The sequence below is a fragment of the Copidosoma floridanum genome, unplaced genomic scaffold (genome assembly GCF_036245765.1).
Source record: "Copidosoma floridanum isolate Cflo_tuat_1 unplaced genomic scaffold, Cflo_Japanese_pri ptg000030l, whole genome shotgun sequence".
In the NCBI taxonomy this organism is placed as follows: domain Eukaryota; kingdom Metazoa; phylum Arthropoda; class Insecta; order Hymenoptera; family Encyrtidae; genus Copidosoma; species Copidosoma floridanum.
In genome coordinates, this window is record NW_028321907.1 from 37,684,426 (window position 1) to 37,703,004 (window position 18,579).

At 34.2% G+C, this 18,579-nt stretch overlaps 1 protein-coding gene across 1 annotated transcript in view; it reads right to left on the minus strand.

The window, feature by feature from the left end:
* Uqcc1 (Ubiquinol-cytochrome c reductase complex assembly factor 1) overlaps positions 1-18,579 on the minus strand; it is a 296,050-nt gene that overhangs the window by 206,804 nt on the left and 70,667 nt on the right. Inside the window, exon 2 of the mRNA XM_089596716.1 lies at positions 8,786-8,858. Within this exon, the coding sequence (XP_089452842.1) occupies positions 8,786-8,858 (73 nt within the window). The remainder of the gene's footprint in view (positions 1-8,785; positions 8,859-18,579) is intronic.

Consider the following 18,579-nt stretch of genomic DNA (forward strand, 5'->3'; position numbering starts at 1 on the left):
TAAAAGATATTCATTCATTATTATATACTCTCAATGTAAGGGGAGAGCCACACTCGCAGCTCAACACTAATAAAGAAAAAAAGGGAAAAAATAAGAGAAAAGGTATGGTACATACGGTAATACACTTAAATAGATAGCCATCGATAGAGTATACATAGTGTCTGGGCAAATATTTAGCACATGGACTTAAACGGGTGCTCTTAGGCTGGGTCGTTCGGGTTCTTAAAATAGGGGGCCCCTTAATACTAAAACTTGCTAGAATGTTCGCACGTAGACAACGCAGAGGCGACACAGAGAGAGACGGAACTACGACAATGAGTCCTTCAGCGCCTCAGCCAACACCCATCGAAATGCAGAGGAATGCGAGACACCTATTCAACATCCCGGTAGTCATCACGGAGACATACTCCAAGGGCCAAAGGGCTCACATAAAACAGACAACGCAACAAGGCGAAAAAAAAGAAGAAGAAGAAAATAAATTAAGAAATATTAAATAACAAATAATATTTGTATGACAATAATATTATAATGCTAATAATTACAATATGATAAGAATAGTATTGTAACAATAATATAAACCATACGGTAGTAGTAATATTATAAGAATAATAACATTATTCATAGCAATAAGAAAAAAAGGATGAGCGCCAGGAGACGCTTGACTATATCAAGGGGCGAAGTCCGTAGGACGAGATTAAAAAAGAATTTTCTTTTTTTATGAATAGGTAATATCGAGGAAGTTTTTTGATCAAATTGTAGTAAAAAAAAAAAAAGTAATTGTAGCCATGATAATGATAATTAAAAGAATGTTAACAACAATAAGCGAACGGAAATGAGCGCCAGCAGTCGCTTGACTGTATTGGGGGGCGCAGTCCGTAGGACGTAGATAAGGAAGAATTTTTTGTTTCCTTAATACTTGTAATGTGAAATTTATATGAATTTTTTTAAATTTCAAATAAATGACGATAAATACATGTAGTTAAAATTATTAAGTAACCAGTTCACGTGAAATAGCAATGTATATTAAATGTAAAGTAGTTCTAAGCAAATGCCCAAATCGCTGCAACTTCATGTATAATTATGATATAAGGCAAAGCGCGCACACAACCAGTATTGTTACACACTCAGCACACAAGGAAAAAAGACTGAATGAAAAAAAAGGAAAAAAAGTTAAATGTTGATGTAAAGAGTACAGCGGTTCTCTACAATAAAATGAAAGGATGAGTGTGGAATGCTACATACAACACAGACAACAGAATACAGCACAACACACACACATGCATGATGGCAATCAAGCCAACAGGCTCAACATGGCATAAACTGAAGACAGCGTCGCACTATGGGACAAATGGTTTTTTTTTTTTTTAAAAACCTAATAACTTGAAAAGGAAAAAAGATTAATCAAAACTTTTTTTTGGAGCTTCAAGCTGAGATAATAGATAATAGAGGAAAACTATAGAGAATGTCTCGTCGTTGAAACCTAACCTCAAAATTAATGAGAAAACTCAAAAAAACAGTATTTTTAGCCGAAAAATCACTCAAATCACTTTATAACAACACTGTCACTTTTATTCTTCAAACAATTTTAACTTTTATCACTAGAGTTTGAGTTTTATACTTCCAACATAACCTTAAAATTCGAGATTGCAGGTAACAGTGTCACAAACCTGATATTATGTTAAGAATAAGGAATACTTCGAAAATTCTATTTAGAGCTTTTAAATAAAGTAATAGAGAATAGAAAAGTAGTATGAAAAAATATCATATTGCTAAACCCTAACCTCTTATTTGATTAAAATATAAGAAAAAAATATTCTGAGCCAATAAATCTTAAAAATGACATAATTTTAACTTCATAACATTATTATTTTAAATGATCGTAACTACTATCATGAGATTTTAATTTTTGTACTTTTAATATAACTTTAATATTGGAGATTACAGGCTTGTAGTGTCAGAAATCTGACGTTATGAGGAGGAAAAAGAATAATCGGAGAATTTATAAAGTAAACTGTTATATTTAAATGACAAACCGTGATCTCTATCATTTGAGATTACATAAACCAAGCGGCCACTTTTTAAAAAACAACTACAATAATCACTCTGTCTTATGCATGTTATATATAGAGATATGGTATTTATATAATACATTCATTATGTACATTTTTTGTCGTTATGGTAGGTATATATGCTATTGTATCAAAACTAACAAGCCATGTCGAGCTGCACAGTACTATGTATATATATATACTACTGTTAAATATTAAGTGCAGCAGAATAGTCTCGTGTAGTTAAATCCTTTTTAATGAGCAATAACAGTTTACTTCAACAAGAGGAAAAATTTCTTGAAAACTTACAATATTAAACTTCATTTTAGTAATAGTTACACGATATACTGTTCAGTATGAGTGTAATGTTTCATTACAGCAAGGTAGTTAATCATACAAGTTAATTATTGTTGGCTTCAAAGATGCACAACATTAATCTACATCAACCCTAAATATTATAAGGTAAGGTTAGGGGAATTTAATTAAAAATTCCGTGGATATAGTTATTACCGTTTAAAAAAAAAAAAAAAAAGTTGATCAAGTCATTTTGCAAATTTTTTAGTAAGAACGCTATTTTAATTTTTTTTTAAGTAAGTGCTTAACGATCAAAGATTCTTAATATTTTTTCTCTTTTCTTTATCATCTCATCTTTGAGCTCAAAAAATAATTCTCCCATTATTTCTTTTCTATCTCATTACATCAGATTTCTGACACTACACGCCTATAATCTCTAATTTTAAAGTTACGTTAGAAGTACAAAAATTGAATTCTAGTAATAGTAGTTAGGATCACGTGAAATAGAAATGTTATAGAGTGGAAATGAAGTCATTAAAATGTTTTTTCGGCTCAGAAATTTTTTTTTGTTTTCTAATCAATTCAGTGGATAGGGTTTAACAATATGATATTTTTTATACCATCCCTCTATTCTCTATTACTTTAGTTTGAATCTCTATATGGGGTTCTCGAATTATTCTTCATTCTTATTATAATATTAAGTTTCTTACACTGTAAACTGTAATCTCGACTTTTGAAGTTATGTTAGGAGTACAAAAATATAATTCTAGTAATAGTATCTACTATCCTTGAAAGTAATAATGTTATAAAGTAAAAATTACGTCATTTTTAAGATTTATTGGCTCAGAATATTTTTTTCTTGTATTTTTATCAAATAAGACGTTAGGGTTTAACGATATAATATTTTTCATACTACTTCTCTATTCTCTATTACTTTATTTAAAAGCTCTAAATAGAATTTTTGAAGTATTTCTTATTCTTAACATAATATCAGGTTTCTGACACTGTTACCTGCAATCTCGAATTTCAAGGTTATGTTGGAAGTATAAAACTCAAACTCTAGTGATAAAAGTTAGAATTGTTTGAAGAATAAAAGTGACAGTGTTGTTATAAAGTGATTTGAGTGATTTTTCGGCTAAAAATACTGTTTTTTCGAGTTTTCTTATTAATTTGGAGGTTAGGTTTCAACGACGAGACATTCTCTTTAGTTTTCCTCTATTATCTATTATCTCAGCTTGAAGCTCCAAAAAAAAAATTTGATTAATCTTTTTTCCTTCTCAAGTTATTAGGTTTCAATAAAAAAAAAAAACCCCATTTGACACATAGTGCATCGTCGAGGGCAACAACGTCGCAGCCTCGGACGTGTCACGTACGATATGCAGGGCATATCATACTGACTCCCCTTGACAACAGCGAGGCGATCTCAGCAAGAGACCATCAACAGGAGGGGTACGAGGTTATATCGACGTGTACGCAGAAGACTATCACAGGGTGACGTCACACCATGTTATTTGAAATGGGGTAACGTCACACTGTAATAGTCTTCCACGCATACGTCGATATAAGACCCAGCGAGCCTCGAATCGGGGCACTCGGCACTCGGCACTTGGCCCTCAGTCAGGGACTCTCGAGGCACTTGGGCAGCAGTCGGGCAACCAACGAGTCGGGGAGTTCAAGGGGGCCAGGCAAACAAAGGAGATCGGACAGACCAAGCACACGCGTTACTTTATCTTTAATTTCGTTATCTTGAATAAAGCTCTAGATATAACAATTGTTGGTCATTCTTGCGATGCACCTGATCACCGATATTATTCCCACTTGACTTTATCCTGCAACTTTTTTTTAAAATTATAATAATTTGTGTTTATAATTTTCTTTAGTTCATCCGAAATTTTGACATAATAATGTAATAAGTCATAATGCCAGCTGTCATTATTACCAGAAAAAGTAGAAATTTAAATTACTTAAGTAATTTTAATACTATAAGGAAAATTAAAATTTTCATATTTAATTGTTACAAAAATATCGTACAAAACTTTTTAATTCAACATCTACTTCAAAAATTCTATTTCTTGTCAAATAAGTATTTGTATGCAATAACGTTGCTTTTTGAAGTATAAAATCACATCACTTTTAATTTAAGACTTAAAGTAATGTAGTTGTATTATATTATACACCTCTGATTCTAAGATAGAGTATTGGGGGGTTGGCGCACAAAGCGCTCAGGGGCGCAAAACCTTACTTATATATATATACATCTCCCTATATTATATAGTTGTATTGACAAAAGTGAGTCTCAGCTCCTCCGCTACCCCTCAGCTCCCCCTCGGTTTACGTTGTTATTTGCGTGTTTTAACGTCATTCTTTATCAAATTATACTTGAGTGAGCTCCCCCTCCACCTCCCCTTCCACCTCCCTCTCAACCACCCCCCCAAAAAATACTTATTTATAGAATGTTTTACCATCATAAATGTTACAAAATATACGTAATTTAGTACCCAAGTCATACCTCGTTTTTAGGGTTTTTTAAGTCACTGATTATAGGTCTCCCTCTGTCTATTCGCTTCCCCTTACTCACTACATGTCTCTGAAGTACCATTATTTGTTTAACTTGATTGAACTTTTGAAACAATAATTCATTCTGTTAGCTTTATGTAGTGACATTTTATGTGTCGTGTTAAGCCATCTGTTCTTTTAAAACCCTTTCCACATTTTTCACATATTTGTTTTTCATGGTTTTTATGAATTAACATACATCTGTTTAAATGGGACGATCTTTTAAGTTACATATTTTTGAATTACTGAAAAATTTCTTGCTAAACAATATTTTTAGTTTCTGATTTATTCTCGGATTCAATTTGAACAAAAATTCTTTTTGGATTCTAATATCTTAATAAAGCAACGTATAGTTGTCCGCAAGAGAATAAAGGTTTTTTAATATATAATCCTAAGGAATCAAAACTCTGTTTTTCTGATTTGTTGATAAACATAGAACATGCTAATACAAAGGGAAACTGTTTCCTATAGAAGACGAAAGGTAATGATGATGAGGTACCAGTATTTAATGTTATTCTAGGAATATAAGCTTTGCTTTTTTTTCTCCCGTTATTATTTCTGCTTCTATATTATAATTAAATAATTTTGTTATTTTTAATCTTGTGCCTCTACAGAGACCGTCTGATATACTTAAAGTTCTTATCAACACTACTATAGCATTTTTTAAAAATTTAAAATCGTGTGGTTGGAGACCGTTTCTAATATTATTTAAAAATTTTATTGGAAAATTAATATTTATGTTATCATGTGTTTTATCAACTTCTTTGTGAGTCACGTATTCTGCTATTATTAACCAATAACCAATTATCAGCCTGCATTGATAAATGCACGAGTAATGTCGTTATTTTGTCTATTCAATCTGTTAGGGGGGGGGGTTGGCGCGCGGAGCGCGCAGGGGGACGTTAGCCCTACTAGTTGTGGTTTGTGTGGGGCATAATTTTACTTAGCTTAATTTTTTTAGACCCTCTACTACTCCCATAACGCCTATGGCCCTTCAGTGTCCTGATTAGAAATAGTATATGGCTGGTGTTAAGTACCATACGGCCCATAAACTGCTTGCCAGAGAGTAATTTCGATGGCCCGTATGTGAAGTGTTACCAGGTGAGTGTACGGGCCAGTTATGGCAACTATGGGTTCCGGTGAAAGTATACTGTCCGTATATGGTCCAGGAAGTACATACATACACAACATGTATAGATAGTTTTATTTTGTTTCGACTTTTGTACCAGAATAAATATATAGTGTGTCATAACTAGTTATTTGAAAAAATAAATAAATAAACAAATATGGATCACCAATTGGAATCTCGTCTTCATTCTAAAAAAATGCAAATTGCGAGTGGGAATAAACCTTTCATGGGGTCAACTTTTTTTTTTTTAATGCATTAATGGTATTTGCTTTAATTTAATGTTTGAAGAAAACAATCAGAAGTAGAGTATATAATAAGCCCAAATTTTTCAGACACTATGCTGGATGGATTCGTATGCTCAACTGACAAAAGGTGAGATGGAGCGTCTAAAGCTTGTTAAGCAAGCTTTTTGTGTTATTATTAACAACTGCATGGATTGGGAAGGTGGCTGATCTAAATGATTGTTAAAAAAAAATTAAGTTAAATGTGCAAATACCTAAGGATACAAACGAAAAAAAAGAATAACAATTACGTGTATACCTACTTGTTTACGTAAATGTACTAACTCCACACTGTAGTTTTACTAATACAACAAATAAAGATTTTTTTTATAATACACTGGGTTATTAATTACTCATTATTTTGGGACGACATTGTTCACTTACGTTTGCCATTTCCGGAAAGTCTACGGATCGTATACAATTGCCGGAACCCATGGTTGCCATAGCTGGTCCGTACACGCATGCAGTAACATCCCATATACTGCCCGAGTATGGTGCCATACATGGTCCGTATACGTTGCTTATGGCACCCTATGGGCATGATACGCGCCATAGTGTAGGTTTCTGATCGGGACCTTTCACATGCCCCCACTGCCACACACTAAATTATTCATTAACCCCCACTGTCCTTTTTCCCACATATCCCTCCGCACCATTTTTCTGAAATCTTACTGATACTCTACTAACTTTTGTAGACCCTGACACATACTCATAAATATACATGTATGCATATTATTTTATGAACATAAAGTTAAAGAGACATAAAGTTGAAAAATAAACTAATGTATACATGTGTTATGTGGGATTCTCGGTGCGGGAATAAATAGAAGCGTGACTTGTTGTTAACTTTTGCTTTATTGGAATTACTTATGTTTGAGGGAAGTTTTGCGTGTACTCTCGTCTCGCAAACTTCGTTCTTACGCTCTCGCGTCTCTAGCTGATCTCCCTGTCCCTTCTCTTTCCCTTTCCTATCACCTCTCTTCTCTATTTCTCTACCTTTCAGGCTCAAGCCAGAAGAGGGGCACGCACGCATAGCTATATGATATCGTACGTAACACATGTATGAATGTTAGTAAACAGAATTCGCTCGTAACATACATAGAATAATAAAATTGAAAGCGTATGAACGTCGTTTTCGTTATTTTGACTTACATTTTTTTTACCCAACCATCCTCTACTGACCTTCAAATCCTTAAATATTTGATTTTTCATTTATATTTTGATATATTCTCCCACATTGCTCAGGACCTGCATGGATGTACTTTATAAATAGAAAAAATTAATAATTCATTATTTACATACATAGGAGTAAAATCATTCATTGACTAATATTAATTTTATTTTAATTTATGTATAAGTATAAAGTTTTTGCTGCACTAAGCATTTTTGCAGAAATATTTGTAATAAAATATGAATAAAAATAACTTAAATTAAAAAAAAATGTAATCTTCGAAAGAGCATATCGAAAATTTTACAAAGATTATAAAGAAAAATACAATAGCCCAAAAAATGGAAAACTTACTTTGTTTTAATATTATAAATATAGACTGTCTTACAGATCATATAAAGAAAATTTTAGTCTAGTATGATACGGGGGAAGATTTGCTCACTAATCTTTAATATATTCTTATAACATAATTGAATACATCCGTTTTGATTATAAAAGATGAAATCAGAAAAGTTTTGAAAATAAGATTTATTAAGGGCTATTAAATGCAATCACTCATTAAGCATCTTACATTTCTCAAAATTTTTTTATAAAGGGAAAAAATTGAGAATCTCTTCATACTGCCATTGAAATTCATCAAAAGTCTAAGATAAATGCCGAAACACTATCAGGATGCTATAGCTATCATTAGAAAATGTGGTAAGCCAAAATTATTCATGACAGTAAAATGTTATCATGAGTGGAAAAAAATTAAAGTCAGTTTTCTCCAAATTTTTAAAAAATCCGACACTATATGATACTCCAAATATTACTGTTATACTATTTCCACAAATTGATTTTACAAATTGATACATTTATTTCTGCTGAAATTTTTCGGGTGATTCGGAACTTACAAAATTAGTCATTAAACACATGACTTACGGTCCTCATACAGAACACAGTTTTAGTATGGTTTGTTTTGATCTGAAGTGTACAAAAAAAATTCCGAAAACCATTCATGAACGTACAACGATTCAATGCTCTTTACCCATTCCGGATTGTGCAGGACACAGGACTTAAATAATACCATTCATTTGAATTTAATGAGTGTAACGATGAGTAGTTTTTATTTAATATTTTTAATAGTAAGAGTAAAAATGTTTAAGCCATAATCCATGTAACTATAAGAAATTGCAAGAAAGTTAAGAACAGCTACGTATGCTGTTAACAACAAACGTTACAAATCAATCTTTCATCAGTTTATTATAGCAAGTAGCCAGCATTACCACACTCTGTACTGCACAAGTTTTCAAATAATTTTATATTTTACCTTCAAAAAAGTTAGTGTAGTCAACCTTGTCTGCAACATTTTCGTATAGAGCTGATCCTTGTATTCCAAGTCTCTAAACATAAGAATCAATAAATAACGCTTAATTTTTATAACAGTTTTGTGATTAACATTGATTATTTATTAACTGACAAAATCGTGGATATTAACTTAAATATATATGTAAATTAGAAAGTATCACTCCAAATATTATTAGAAATAAAGTCGAACATTATTTAATTACATGATTAAATAACATTTAATTGCTTATGTGTTCGTGTGGAAATTAAAAATTTTACGTTTAGTTAATAACTGACACTTTTACCAAGAACCTTCGCTGATATATTAAAATTTTCGCATTTACTTCAGTACACCCCAAATACGATTTTGGTTCTAGTCAGTATAACTCAACAGCTAAATAGTTTTTAACCTACATATAAATAAGCAAGTTCAAACATTGACTTAAGCTACATTATGATTCACGAAAAAAAATCAAGGAAGACTTGTTACAAGAGTTTTTGCAGTCATTCTTTATACTACCATAACTACCAATAAGACTTCTAGTTTCGCTATTAATATTAAATAAAAGAAACAGAATTTATGCCTTTTTGTAAAAACTATAGGTCGCGGGACCCATGGAAGAAGCGAAGCTTTGATGAGATTTATTATATAGAAGTTTGTTTCTTAAAATATATGATCTTTTGGTCATTGTTCATTAACATTATTTTACTTGTAAAGTAAAGTGTTGTATAGGGTTAAGGCCGTAAAGGATACGGTGGATAGAAGGGTGATCCTGAAGGAAGCGTACGGATTGAAGTCGCATTTGTTTCGGCGAGATCATGGAGATGATACATCCGATGGAAGCAGGGGGGATTAAAGACCTAGAGTATATTGAGGGTCCTCGGGGTTCTGTGCTAGAGCGCATGAACGTCGTATAAGGTCGAAGCACGCGGGTTGGAGGTTCGCGAGTGAGGCGATGATGGGGTTTGGGTGGTCCGTAATGGAGGCGTGGATTTTAGATGCAAGGACGGGGGCTGCTCGTATTGGAGGGACGATGTTGAACTTCTTGATAATCTGGGTATTCCTGATGTACCACGGAATACCCAGGACCGACCTCAGTATCTTCATGAAAGGGCCCTGGATGCCCTGTAGTCGGTTTCCCTTTGCAGCGCTCCACGTTGGTATCGCGTAGGTGCTAATGCTCTTGATGATGGCATTGAAGGTGCGCAGTTTGATCTTCTGGGAAACTGCTTTGTTGTTGAAAAAGGGCTTTAGTTGCACGAAGGCTCCGTATGCCTTACCGCGGGTGCTGTTGATGTGCCGAACGTACGTTAGTCGACAGTCTAGCGTTACGCCGAGGTACTTGGCGGAGTAGCTCCAGTCGATTTCTACTCCGTTGACCTTTATCTTCTGCAGTTTCTTCCTTGGATTTTTCCAAGAGACGAGCATGGCTATAGTCTTTGCCTCATTTACGACCAGTTTCCAAAGACTGTACCGGTTATGGAGAGTGACGATATGCTTGTTTAGAAAGGTGGTGCACCAAGAGTGTTGTTTTGACGTGCAGCTGACCGCGACATCGTTTGCATATGTTGAAAAGGGTGGGTGAGAGTTTGGAGCCTCCGAAGGTTATTGGACGGGGGTCGGAGAGGAAGTCGCCAACTTTAACGCGGATGAATCGGTCCGATAGGGAGGATTTGATAGTGCTAATGAGGTAGTGCGGAAAATCTAACTGAATAAGCTTGTACAGGAAGCCTTCATGCCAAACTCTGTCGAAGGCCTGCTGTACATCTAGGAAAGCTATCGCGGTGAAGTTTTTGTGGATAAGGCTATCAGAAAGGTCTTCTGTGACTCTCAGAAGCTAGTGTACGGCCGAATTTCTAGCTCTAAAGCTGTACTGCACGTCTGGGAGGATGTTATTTTCCGTGGTGTGCTTGTTTAGGCGGGTAAAAATCACGTTTTCGGTGATTTTACTGGGTGACGAGAGTAAGCTAACGGGTCTGTGGCTCGAAGGGTTGCTGATGGGTTTTCCCGGCTTCGGGAGACAGATGACCGTAGCCACCTTCTACGCAATTGGGAAATAACGAAGGCGCATCACGGCGTTGGTAATGTTGCAAATCGCCGTAATGAATTTTTGCGGGAGGATTTTCAGGACGCTATTGGAGACACCATCACTGCAAGGAGCTTTCCGAGTTTTTAGGAAGCGGATGATGCCTCTGATTTCGAAGGGTGTGCAGTGTTCAAAGTCTGGATTCTCAACGACCTGTGTGTGCACCGTGTGGTTAATTCTCGCGTGTTCCTGCAAGAGTTCTTCAGCGCTAAAGTTGGGGGAGCATTGATTTTGCAGCGAATCTGCAAAGATCTCTGCTTTGTCCGAATCTAGCGAGTAGAGTTTGTTCCCTTGTTGAAGGCGGGAAAGGAAAGGCCGTTTGTTACAGAGGTTTTTGACGACCTTCCAAGTATTTCTTGGGTGCGGCCCTGCCTCGGTTATGAATTTGTTAAATTCTTTGTTTCAGAAGTCTAAGACTTAAGATTTGACTTCCCTTTCAAGGGAGTTAAGATGAACTTTTCGTTCAGGGGTTCTCCATTCCTGCCAGAGTTTCTGGACTCTCTTCTTCTTCTTGATGAGACGCAAGAGGTCGTGGGTTAGTTTAAGTGTATGTTGAGGAGCTGTGGTTGTGGTGGTGGCGTTTTCTGTGCACCTGTTAAGTTCATCTGTAAAATCGTTAACTTCTGTGTCAAGTTCTGCTTTAGAACCTGATAGGACAACATTTAAAAAAGGAGGATTCAAGGTTATAATTAAGGTGGACCCAGTATATGCAGCTGCTGGTAACGGGTATGGTGAGAAGGAAATAAGGGATCTCTTGATAATCTGGGTGATGGTTGCAAATGTAGCTGGAGCTAGCCGCTGGACTATATAAAATGGTCCGTAAAAAAATTCTTTTTAGATTACATTTAAAAGGCTTAAATATGCACTAGGCATGACAACTAGTGCTTCCACTCAATATAGAAGTGGTTAAAGTACATCTTGGTAATTGTAACATACAAATATTAAACAAAAGAGCTGCCAACACAAATTTAATAAACAATATTACAACATTAAATTGGCAGACATAAAATTTACTTGAATAATAATTTAAAGGTCTAAGAAACTCACATCCTTCCATTTTTATGTTAAACACTATCAAATCATTTTATTTCAGGCACGATAATTATAAACAACACTTTGTATATAATAAAGCCACTGCATTAACAAGAAACGGAGATTTTCACAAAGATATTTGATCCTATCAAACTTTCAAACTATAATCAAGTCGTCCTATTAGGCTCATTTTTTTCCTTTTTTTCATATACGATATGATCTACTAAATTTTTATTAACGCACAATAATTATAAACAACGCTATGTTTATAATAAGCAGCTGCATTTACGAGAAACGGAGATTTTCTCGAAGATATTAGATCCTATTAAACTATAAAATAATAATCAAGTGGTCCTATTGAGCTCAATTTTTTTCTTTTTTTAAATATAATATGATCTGCTAAATTTTATTTACGCACAATAGTTATGAACAACGCTTTGTTTCTAATAAGTCGCTGCATTTACAAAAACTAAAATTTTCTTGCAGAAATATGATTGTATCAAGCCTTGAAATTATAATCTCAAGATTCTATGGGGCTAAGTCTTTTCCTTTTATTATATACAATATGATCTACTCATATGTACCTACGCACAAGAGTTATAAACAACGCTTTGTTTATAATAAGTTGCTGCATTAACGAAAAACTGAGGATTTCTCGAAGAAATTCAATCCTATCAAGCCTTAAAATTGTAATGTAGAGGTCCTTTCGAAATCATTTCTTTTCTTTTATTATGTACGATATGATCTAGTTATTTCTATTTAAGCACAATAATTATAAACGACGCTTTGTTCATAATAAACAGCTGCATTTACGAGAAACGGAGATTTTCTCGAAGATTTTCAATCCAATAAAGCCTCAAAATTGTAAGAAAGAGGTCCTATTCGGCTTATTTTTTTCCTTTTTTTATATACAATATAATCGAATAAGTTTATTCACGCACATTTATTATAAACAACGCTTTGTTTACGAAAAAATACGATTTTCTCGAAGAAATTGGATTTTATTAAGCCTTAGAATTTTAATGTAAAGGTCTTATAGGGTTCATTTTTTTCTTTTTTTTTATGTACAATATGATCTACTAAATTTGATTCACGCAAAATAGTTATAAGCAACACTTTGTTTACAATAAGCCGCTGCTTTTACGAAAAACAAAGATTTTCTCGAAGAAAATTAATCTTATTAAGCCTTCAAAATATAAGGAAGGGGTCCTATGGGGCTCATTTTTTTTTTTTTTTCTTATATAGAATACGATCACCTAAATTTCATTAATGCACAATAATTATAATTAACGCTTTGTTTCTAATAAGCTGCTGCATTAACGAAGAACTAAGATTTTCTCAAAGACATTCGATTGTATCAAGCTTTAAAATTGTAATCTCAAGATTCTATGGGGCCAAGTTTATTCCTTTTAACATATACAATATGATCTGATATGTATTCACGCACAAGAGTTATAAGCAACGTTTCTTTTATAGTAAGTCGCTGCATTTACGAAAACAGATTTTCTCGAAGAAAATTAATTCTATCATGCTTACAAATTATAAAAAAGAGGTCCTATGAAACTCACTTTTTACCTTTTTATATATACAAAATAATTAAATGATTTTTATTCACGCACAATAATTATGAACAACGCTTTGTTTATAATAGGCAGCTGCATTTACGAGAAACGGAGATTTTCTCGAAGATATCCGATCCTATGAAGCCTTAAAATCATAATCAAGTGGTCCTATGGCTCTAATTTTTTTTAAATTTTTATATAGAATACGATCTTCTCAACTTTATTATGTAACTGTGACGGCACGGTAAACAGTAAAAAGCCAGGAGCTATCACAGTGATAATGGCACATGTGAAGAAAAAATCCCACAGGATGCCGCGAGTGCATAGAGCGGGGATCGAACCATCGGGGTACCTGGTAGAAGGCAAACGCTTCACCACTGAGCCACTGTACCCTACATATCGTTCTCAAGGCATTCGAATTTTATTTTAGTTAGAAATTAAAATTCTGTAACAATTTTACGGTATGTAAATAAAAACCATAATTCTAAAAATACGATTTGATCTTTATGTATTAATTTATTGACCTACTATTAAGATTTTAATGCATTTACAAATTAGTTGTATACGGTTTTTATATTTGATTATACAATAACTGCATTCAAATTTCGCGTTTAGCAATCTCTAATTTCGCGGTTTACTACTACACTGCCGGGGGACAAGCCAATCACATTATCGCAGTGCGTTGTACAAGTACGTACAAGTTAATTCCCGAATAGCACCTTTCTCCTTGTTCACTGGAGTGATGCCTTATATTTCACAAAACAAAAACAGATCTTTCTCGAGTAAGCGTGCACTGCATGTGCATAATAAGATAATAATACTGTATGGTACTTGTTATTGTCGAAACTGCATAGAAATTGGTAGCATGTTGAATAATGTATTAGTGTTTTTTTTTGTTGAGTTAGATTAACCATAGTATTCGGTGATGTGCATGTCAGTTGTAACAATATTCCTTAATTTTTTGTCTACACTCAAATACAAATTGAAAAAAGTTTATTTTTGTTACTCAAGACAGTGAATTGGTCATCCCTCATATTTTAAGTGTGCTTTAATTTTTTGAATTTTATTAGTGACTCCACTCAATTTAGATAGAATTTTTTTTTTGTAATTCAGATAATAGAAAATATGAAAGAAAAATCTTGTGTGCACTAAACACAGTAAGTATCTGGATTTTTCATTCGTGTCACCGTATAAAACGCTTAAGTTCTCAAAATATATTATATTTACTCTCAGTAGGTCTCTTAAATGTAATTATCTTTTTGGTGGACTATTGTTCAACAGTGCAAGTGCTAAAGAGAATGCTGTAGTTAATTACTTATTTTAAGTTCACCGATTTCAATTAATTGAGCGTTTTGTAAATACAAAACTGTGGACGACTTTGAAAATGCGTCACATAAAATATGTAAGTATGTTCATGTTCGATGGTGTTTGGATTTTTGAAATATTGCCACAAATCAAGTTATTTTATAATACAGTATTTTTGAACCAAATATTCTCATGGCTACCAAAGAAATTGCAATTTATATTCGACTTATATATGATCGTGCTTTAAATTTCTCGGAAATGTGATATACATATTTAGTTGTGATAGAGGTTCCGTTGTGCATGCGAGAGAGTGCGGACGTGTCGAGAGAGCGCTCCGTAGGAAAGAGTAATTAAAAAGTAATTAAAGTAAAAATTAAAAGAAATAAAAGTACGAGGAAGTGTAAAAAGTGAAGAAGCAGCAGAGAAAAAAGTGTAAAGTGAATAATTATGAAAGTTTGAAAGGATGAAGTGAGATTAGTGTGGTAGTGTCTGGGTAAAGAGAACACGTGTAAGGCAAGTAAGGAGTGGGTAGTAAGAATAGGGGATAATAAAGAAAGGTATTAGTGAGCGGAAAAACGAGAAGCAAGAGGACAGGAAAACAGTGTTAAAGTGGTGATAGTAAAAGTAAAAGAAAAAGTGCAGTGAAGTTCGAAAGAAAGTGAGGTTAGAAAAGATATTACAGGAAGAAAGAAGCGGCAATTGGAGAAAGAGGTCGATAAAAGGGGTAATCTGAGAAGTAGATGAGGAAGGTCCCTGAAAAAAACAATAGTGAGGTCGGTAAGGAAGAGCACTACTTTGTCGAGTAAGGCTGATAAATAGAATTTCTGACAGATAGACTTGGTTGTCGGTAAAGTAGAAAACTGCATTATCGGCAAAATTTAAAAATGGCAGGAAAGCCACCTGCAGCAAGTATGAATACAAGAAATAATACAAATACAAAATTAAAGGAACAGACTCTATTGAATTTTACAAAAGAAAATCAAGAGAATAAAGAATTAAACGATAAGATGAGCAGGTTGGAAAGGAAGTTGGACAGCATGATTAGTAGTCTAGAAAGAAGAGAAGAAGATTGGAAAGAGGAAAAACAGATGTGGATAAAAGAAAGGCAACAGTGGACAGAAGAAAAGAAGGCGTTAGAAGAAAGAATAAGCAAGCTGGAATGGGAAACAGAAAAAGCTGAGAGAGAGAAAAGGAGACCGAACATTGTTATAAAAGGAGCAAATATTGAAGGAGAGAATCTGGAGAAGAAGGTCGAAGAATATATTGAACAAAAGATAAAAGTAAAAGTCAAGATAGAGAAGGCTGAAGTGATAAGTGTAAACGCTGGGCAAAATGTGAGGAAGTTGGTGGTAGTAAGGCTGGCAAGTAAAGAAATGAAAGAAGAAGTAACGACAAATAAAAAACATCTGGAGAAAGGAGTTTACATAGAAAGCGATCTAACAGAGAGAGAAAGAGAGATCCAAAGAATTATTTTAAACAAGTCAAAAGAGCAGAGGAGTAAAGGAAAGAATACAAAAATTGGGTTTATGAAGATGATGGTTGACGGTAAGTGGTTTAGGTATGATGAACGGAAAGAAGAGTTCACTGAAGAAAGAAGAAGGAGCCAATAATGAGGAGAACAAGAAGATGTAGAGGAGGAGAGAGTGAGAAGAAGAAATGTTAGTGTTTGTGCGTGGAACATTGCGGGAGTGCTAAATAAGGACAGTGAAGTGTGGGAGTATTTAAGTGAATTTGATGTGATAATGTTAGTAGAGACATGGTTGGAACAGGAAAAGTGGGCTAATGTAGAAAGTGAGTTGTCAAAAAATTATGAGTGGAAGTGTATAGCAGCGACTAGAGAGCATAAAAAAGGTAGAGCGAAAGAAGGAGTAATATTAGAAATAAGCAAAAAATTGGAGAGTAGAAATCATGAAGTATGGAGCGATAATATAGTAATGCAAGAGATTAAACACGGAAATCAGAAGTGGAAAATCATAGGAGTATATGGTTAAAATGTAGCAGAGACGATGGAAATTATAAAGGAAAAAGTAAAAACGAAGGAAAGTGGATGTGTACTTATACTAGGAGATTGGAATGCAAGAACTGGGAGAGAAGGAGGTTGGATTAATGGAAGTGATAGTGAGAGTGATAGTGATGACAAGGACGTAAGGTTAAGAAAGTCGAAAGACGAAAAGATCAACGAGAAAGGTAGAAGACTAATAAAATAAATAACAGAAGAAGGATGGTGTATAGTAAATAGGCAAAAAGGAGAAGAAGGAGAATTTACATAAGTTGGTAGCAGAGGAGAGTCGGTAATAGATTACGCAATAGGATGTCAAGAAGCATTAGATCAGATTAAGGAAATGAAGATAGTACAAAGAATGGAATCAGATCATATGCCGCTAGAAGTATACATAGAAAAGGAAGTAGAGGTAGGAATTGTAGAGAAAGAAGAGAGAACAAAGGCAAGGAGGGATTGGACTCAAGAATTGATTGATCAGTATGGAGAACGGTGTAAAGACTGGGAGAGAAAGGGAAAAGAGATTGAAGAAAGATGGAGTGAATTGAAAGAAAAAATAGATAGTGCAGTACCTAAGGTGGAAAAACAGTGTAGAGTGTGGAAGTTGGGGGATAAAAAATGGCACGATAAAGAATGGAAGGAGAAGAAGAAGGATTTAAGAAGAATAATGAAAAAGTGGAGGAAAAAGAAAATAGAAAGAAGTTATTACATAGATAAAAAAAGAGAGTATAGGAACTGGTGTGAGGCAAAAAGGAAAAGGTTTGAAAGATTAGAAGAAGAAGAGATAAAAAATGCAACATCGGAAGGAGAAGTGTGGAAATACATAAACAAGTACAGGAAAAAACGAAGGAGAGAAATATCCAAAAAGTTCACAGTAGAAGAGTGAAGAAGGTATTTTATGGAAAAGTTAAATGGGAAGAATGAAGAAGGAATTGTGAGGGAAGAGACAAGAAAGGATGAGGCAAGAACAAATGCAGAGGATCAGGAAGAAATGAGCAAGGAAGAGTTCGAGAGGCAGATAGCCAGATTAAAAGTAGGAAAAGCATCAGGAGAAGATAAGCTGGAAAATGAAGTATGGAAGTACATGCCGGGAGAAGTGGATGCAGCTCTGTGGGAATTGCTGAAAAAAGTATGGGAAAAAGGAGAATTACCGGATCAGTGGAGACAAGGTACGATTTGCTTGATTCACAAAAAAGGTGATAAAGATATGTTAAAAAATTATAGAGGAGTTACATTGACATGTACAGCATATAAGATTTATGCGAGTATGTTAAATGAGATGTTAAAAAAGGAAATCGAAGGTAAATTATCAGAAAGTCAGTTTGGTTTTAGAGAAAAGAGAGGAGTAGTAGAAGCTATATATACATTGAAACACATTGTTGAGGAAAAATTAAGCAAAGAAAGAGGAAAATTATTTACATGTTTTATTGATTTAAAGGAAGCATTTGATCGAGTGGATAGGAAAGTTTTAAAAGAAAGATTAATAGAAATGGAAGTGAGTGAAAAGCTAAGAAATAGGATTATGGATATTTATAAAGAAACGAGAAATGTAGTTAAAGTTGGAGAAGAGGAATCCAAGGAATTTTGGACAGAGAAAGGTGTGAGGCAAGGCTGCCCACTGAGCCCGACGCTGTTTAACGTGTACTTAGCGGATCTGGAGCAGGAATTAAAGAAAGGGCAGGTGGGAGGATGCAGAGTTGGTAATGAAAAAGTATGGAGTCTATCTTACGCGGATGATATAGTATTAATAGCAGATAGAGAAGAAGAATTGAAAGAGATGTTAAAAAGATTC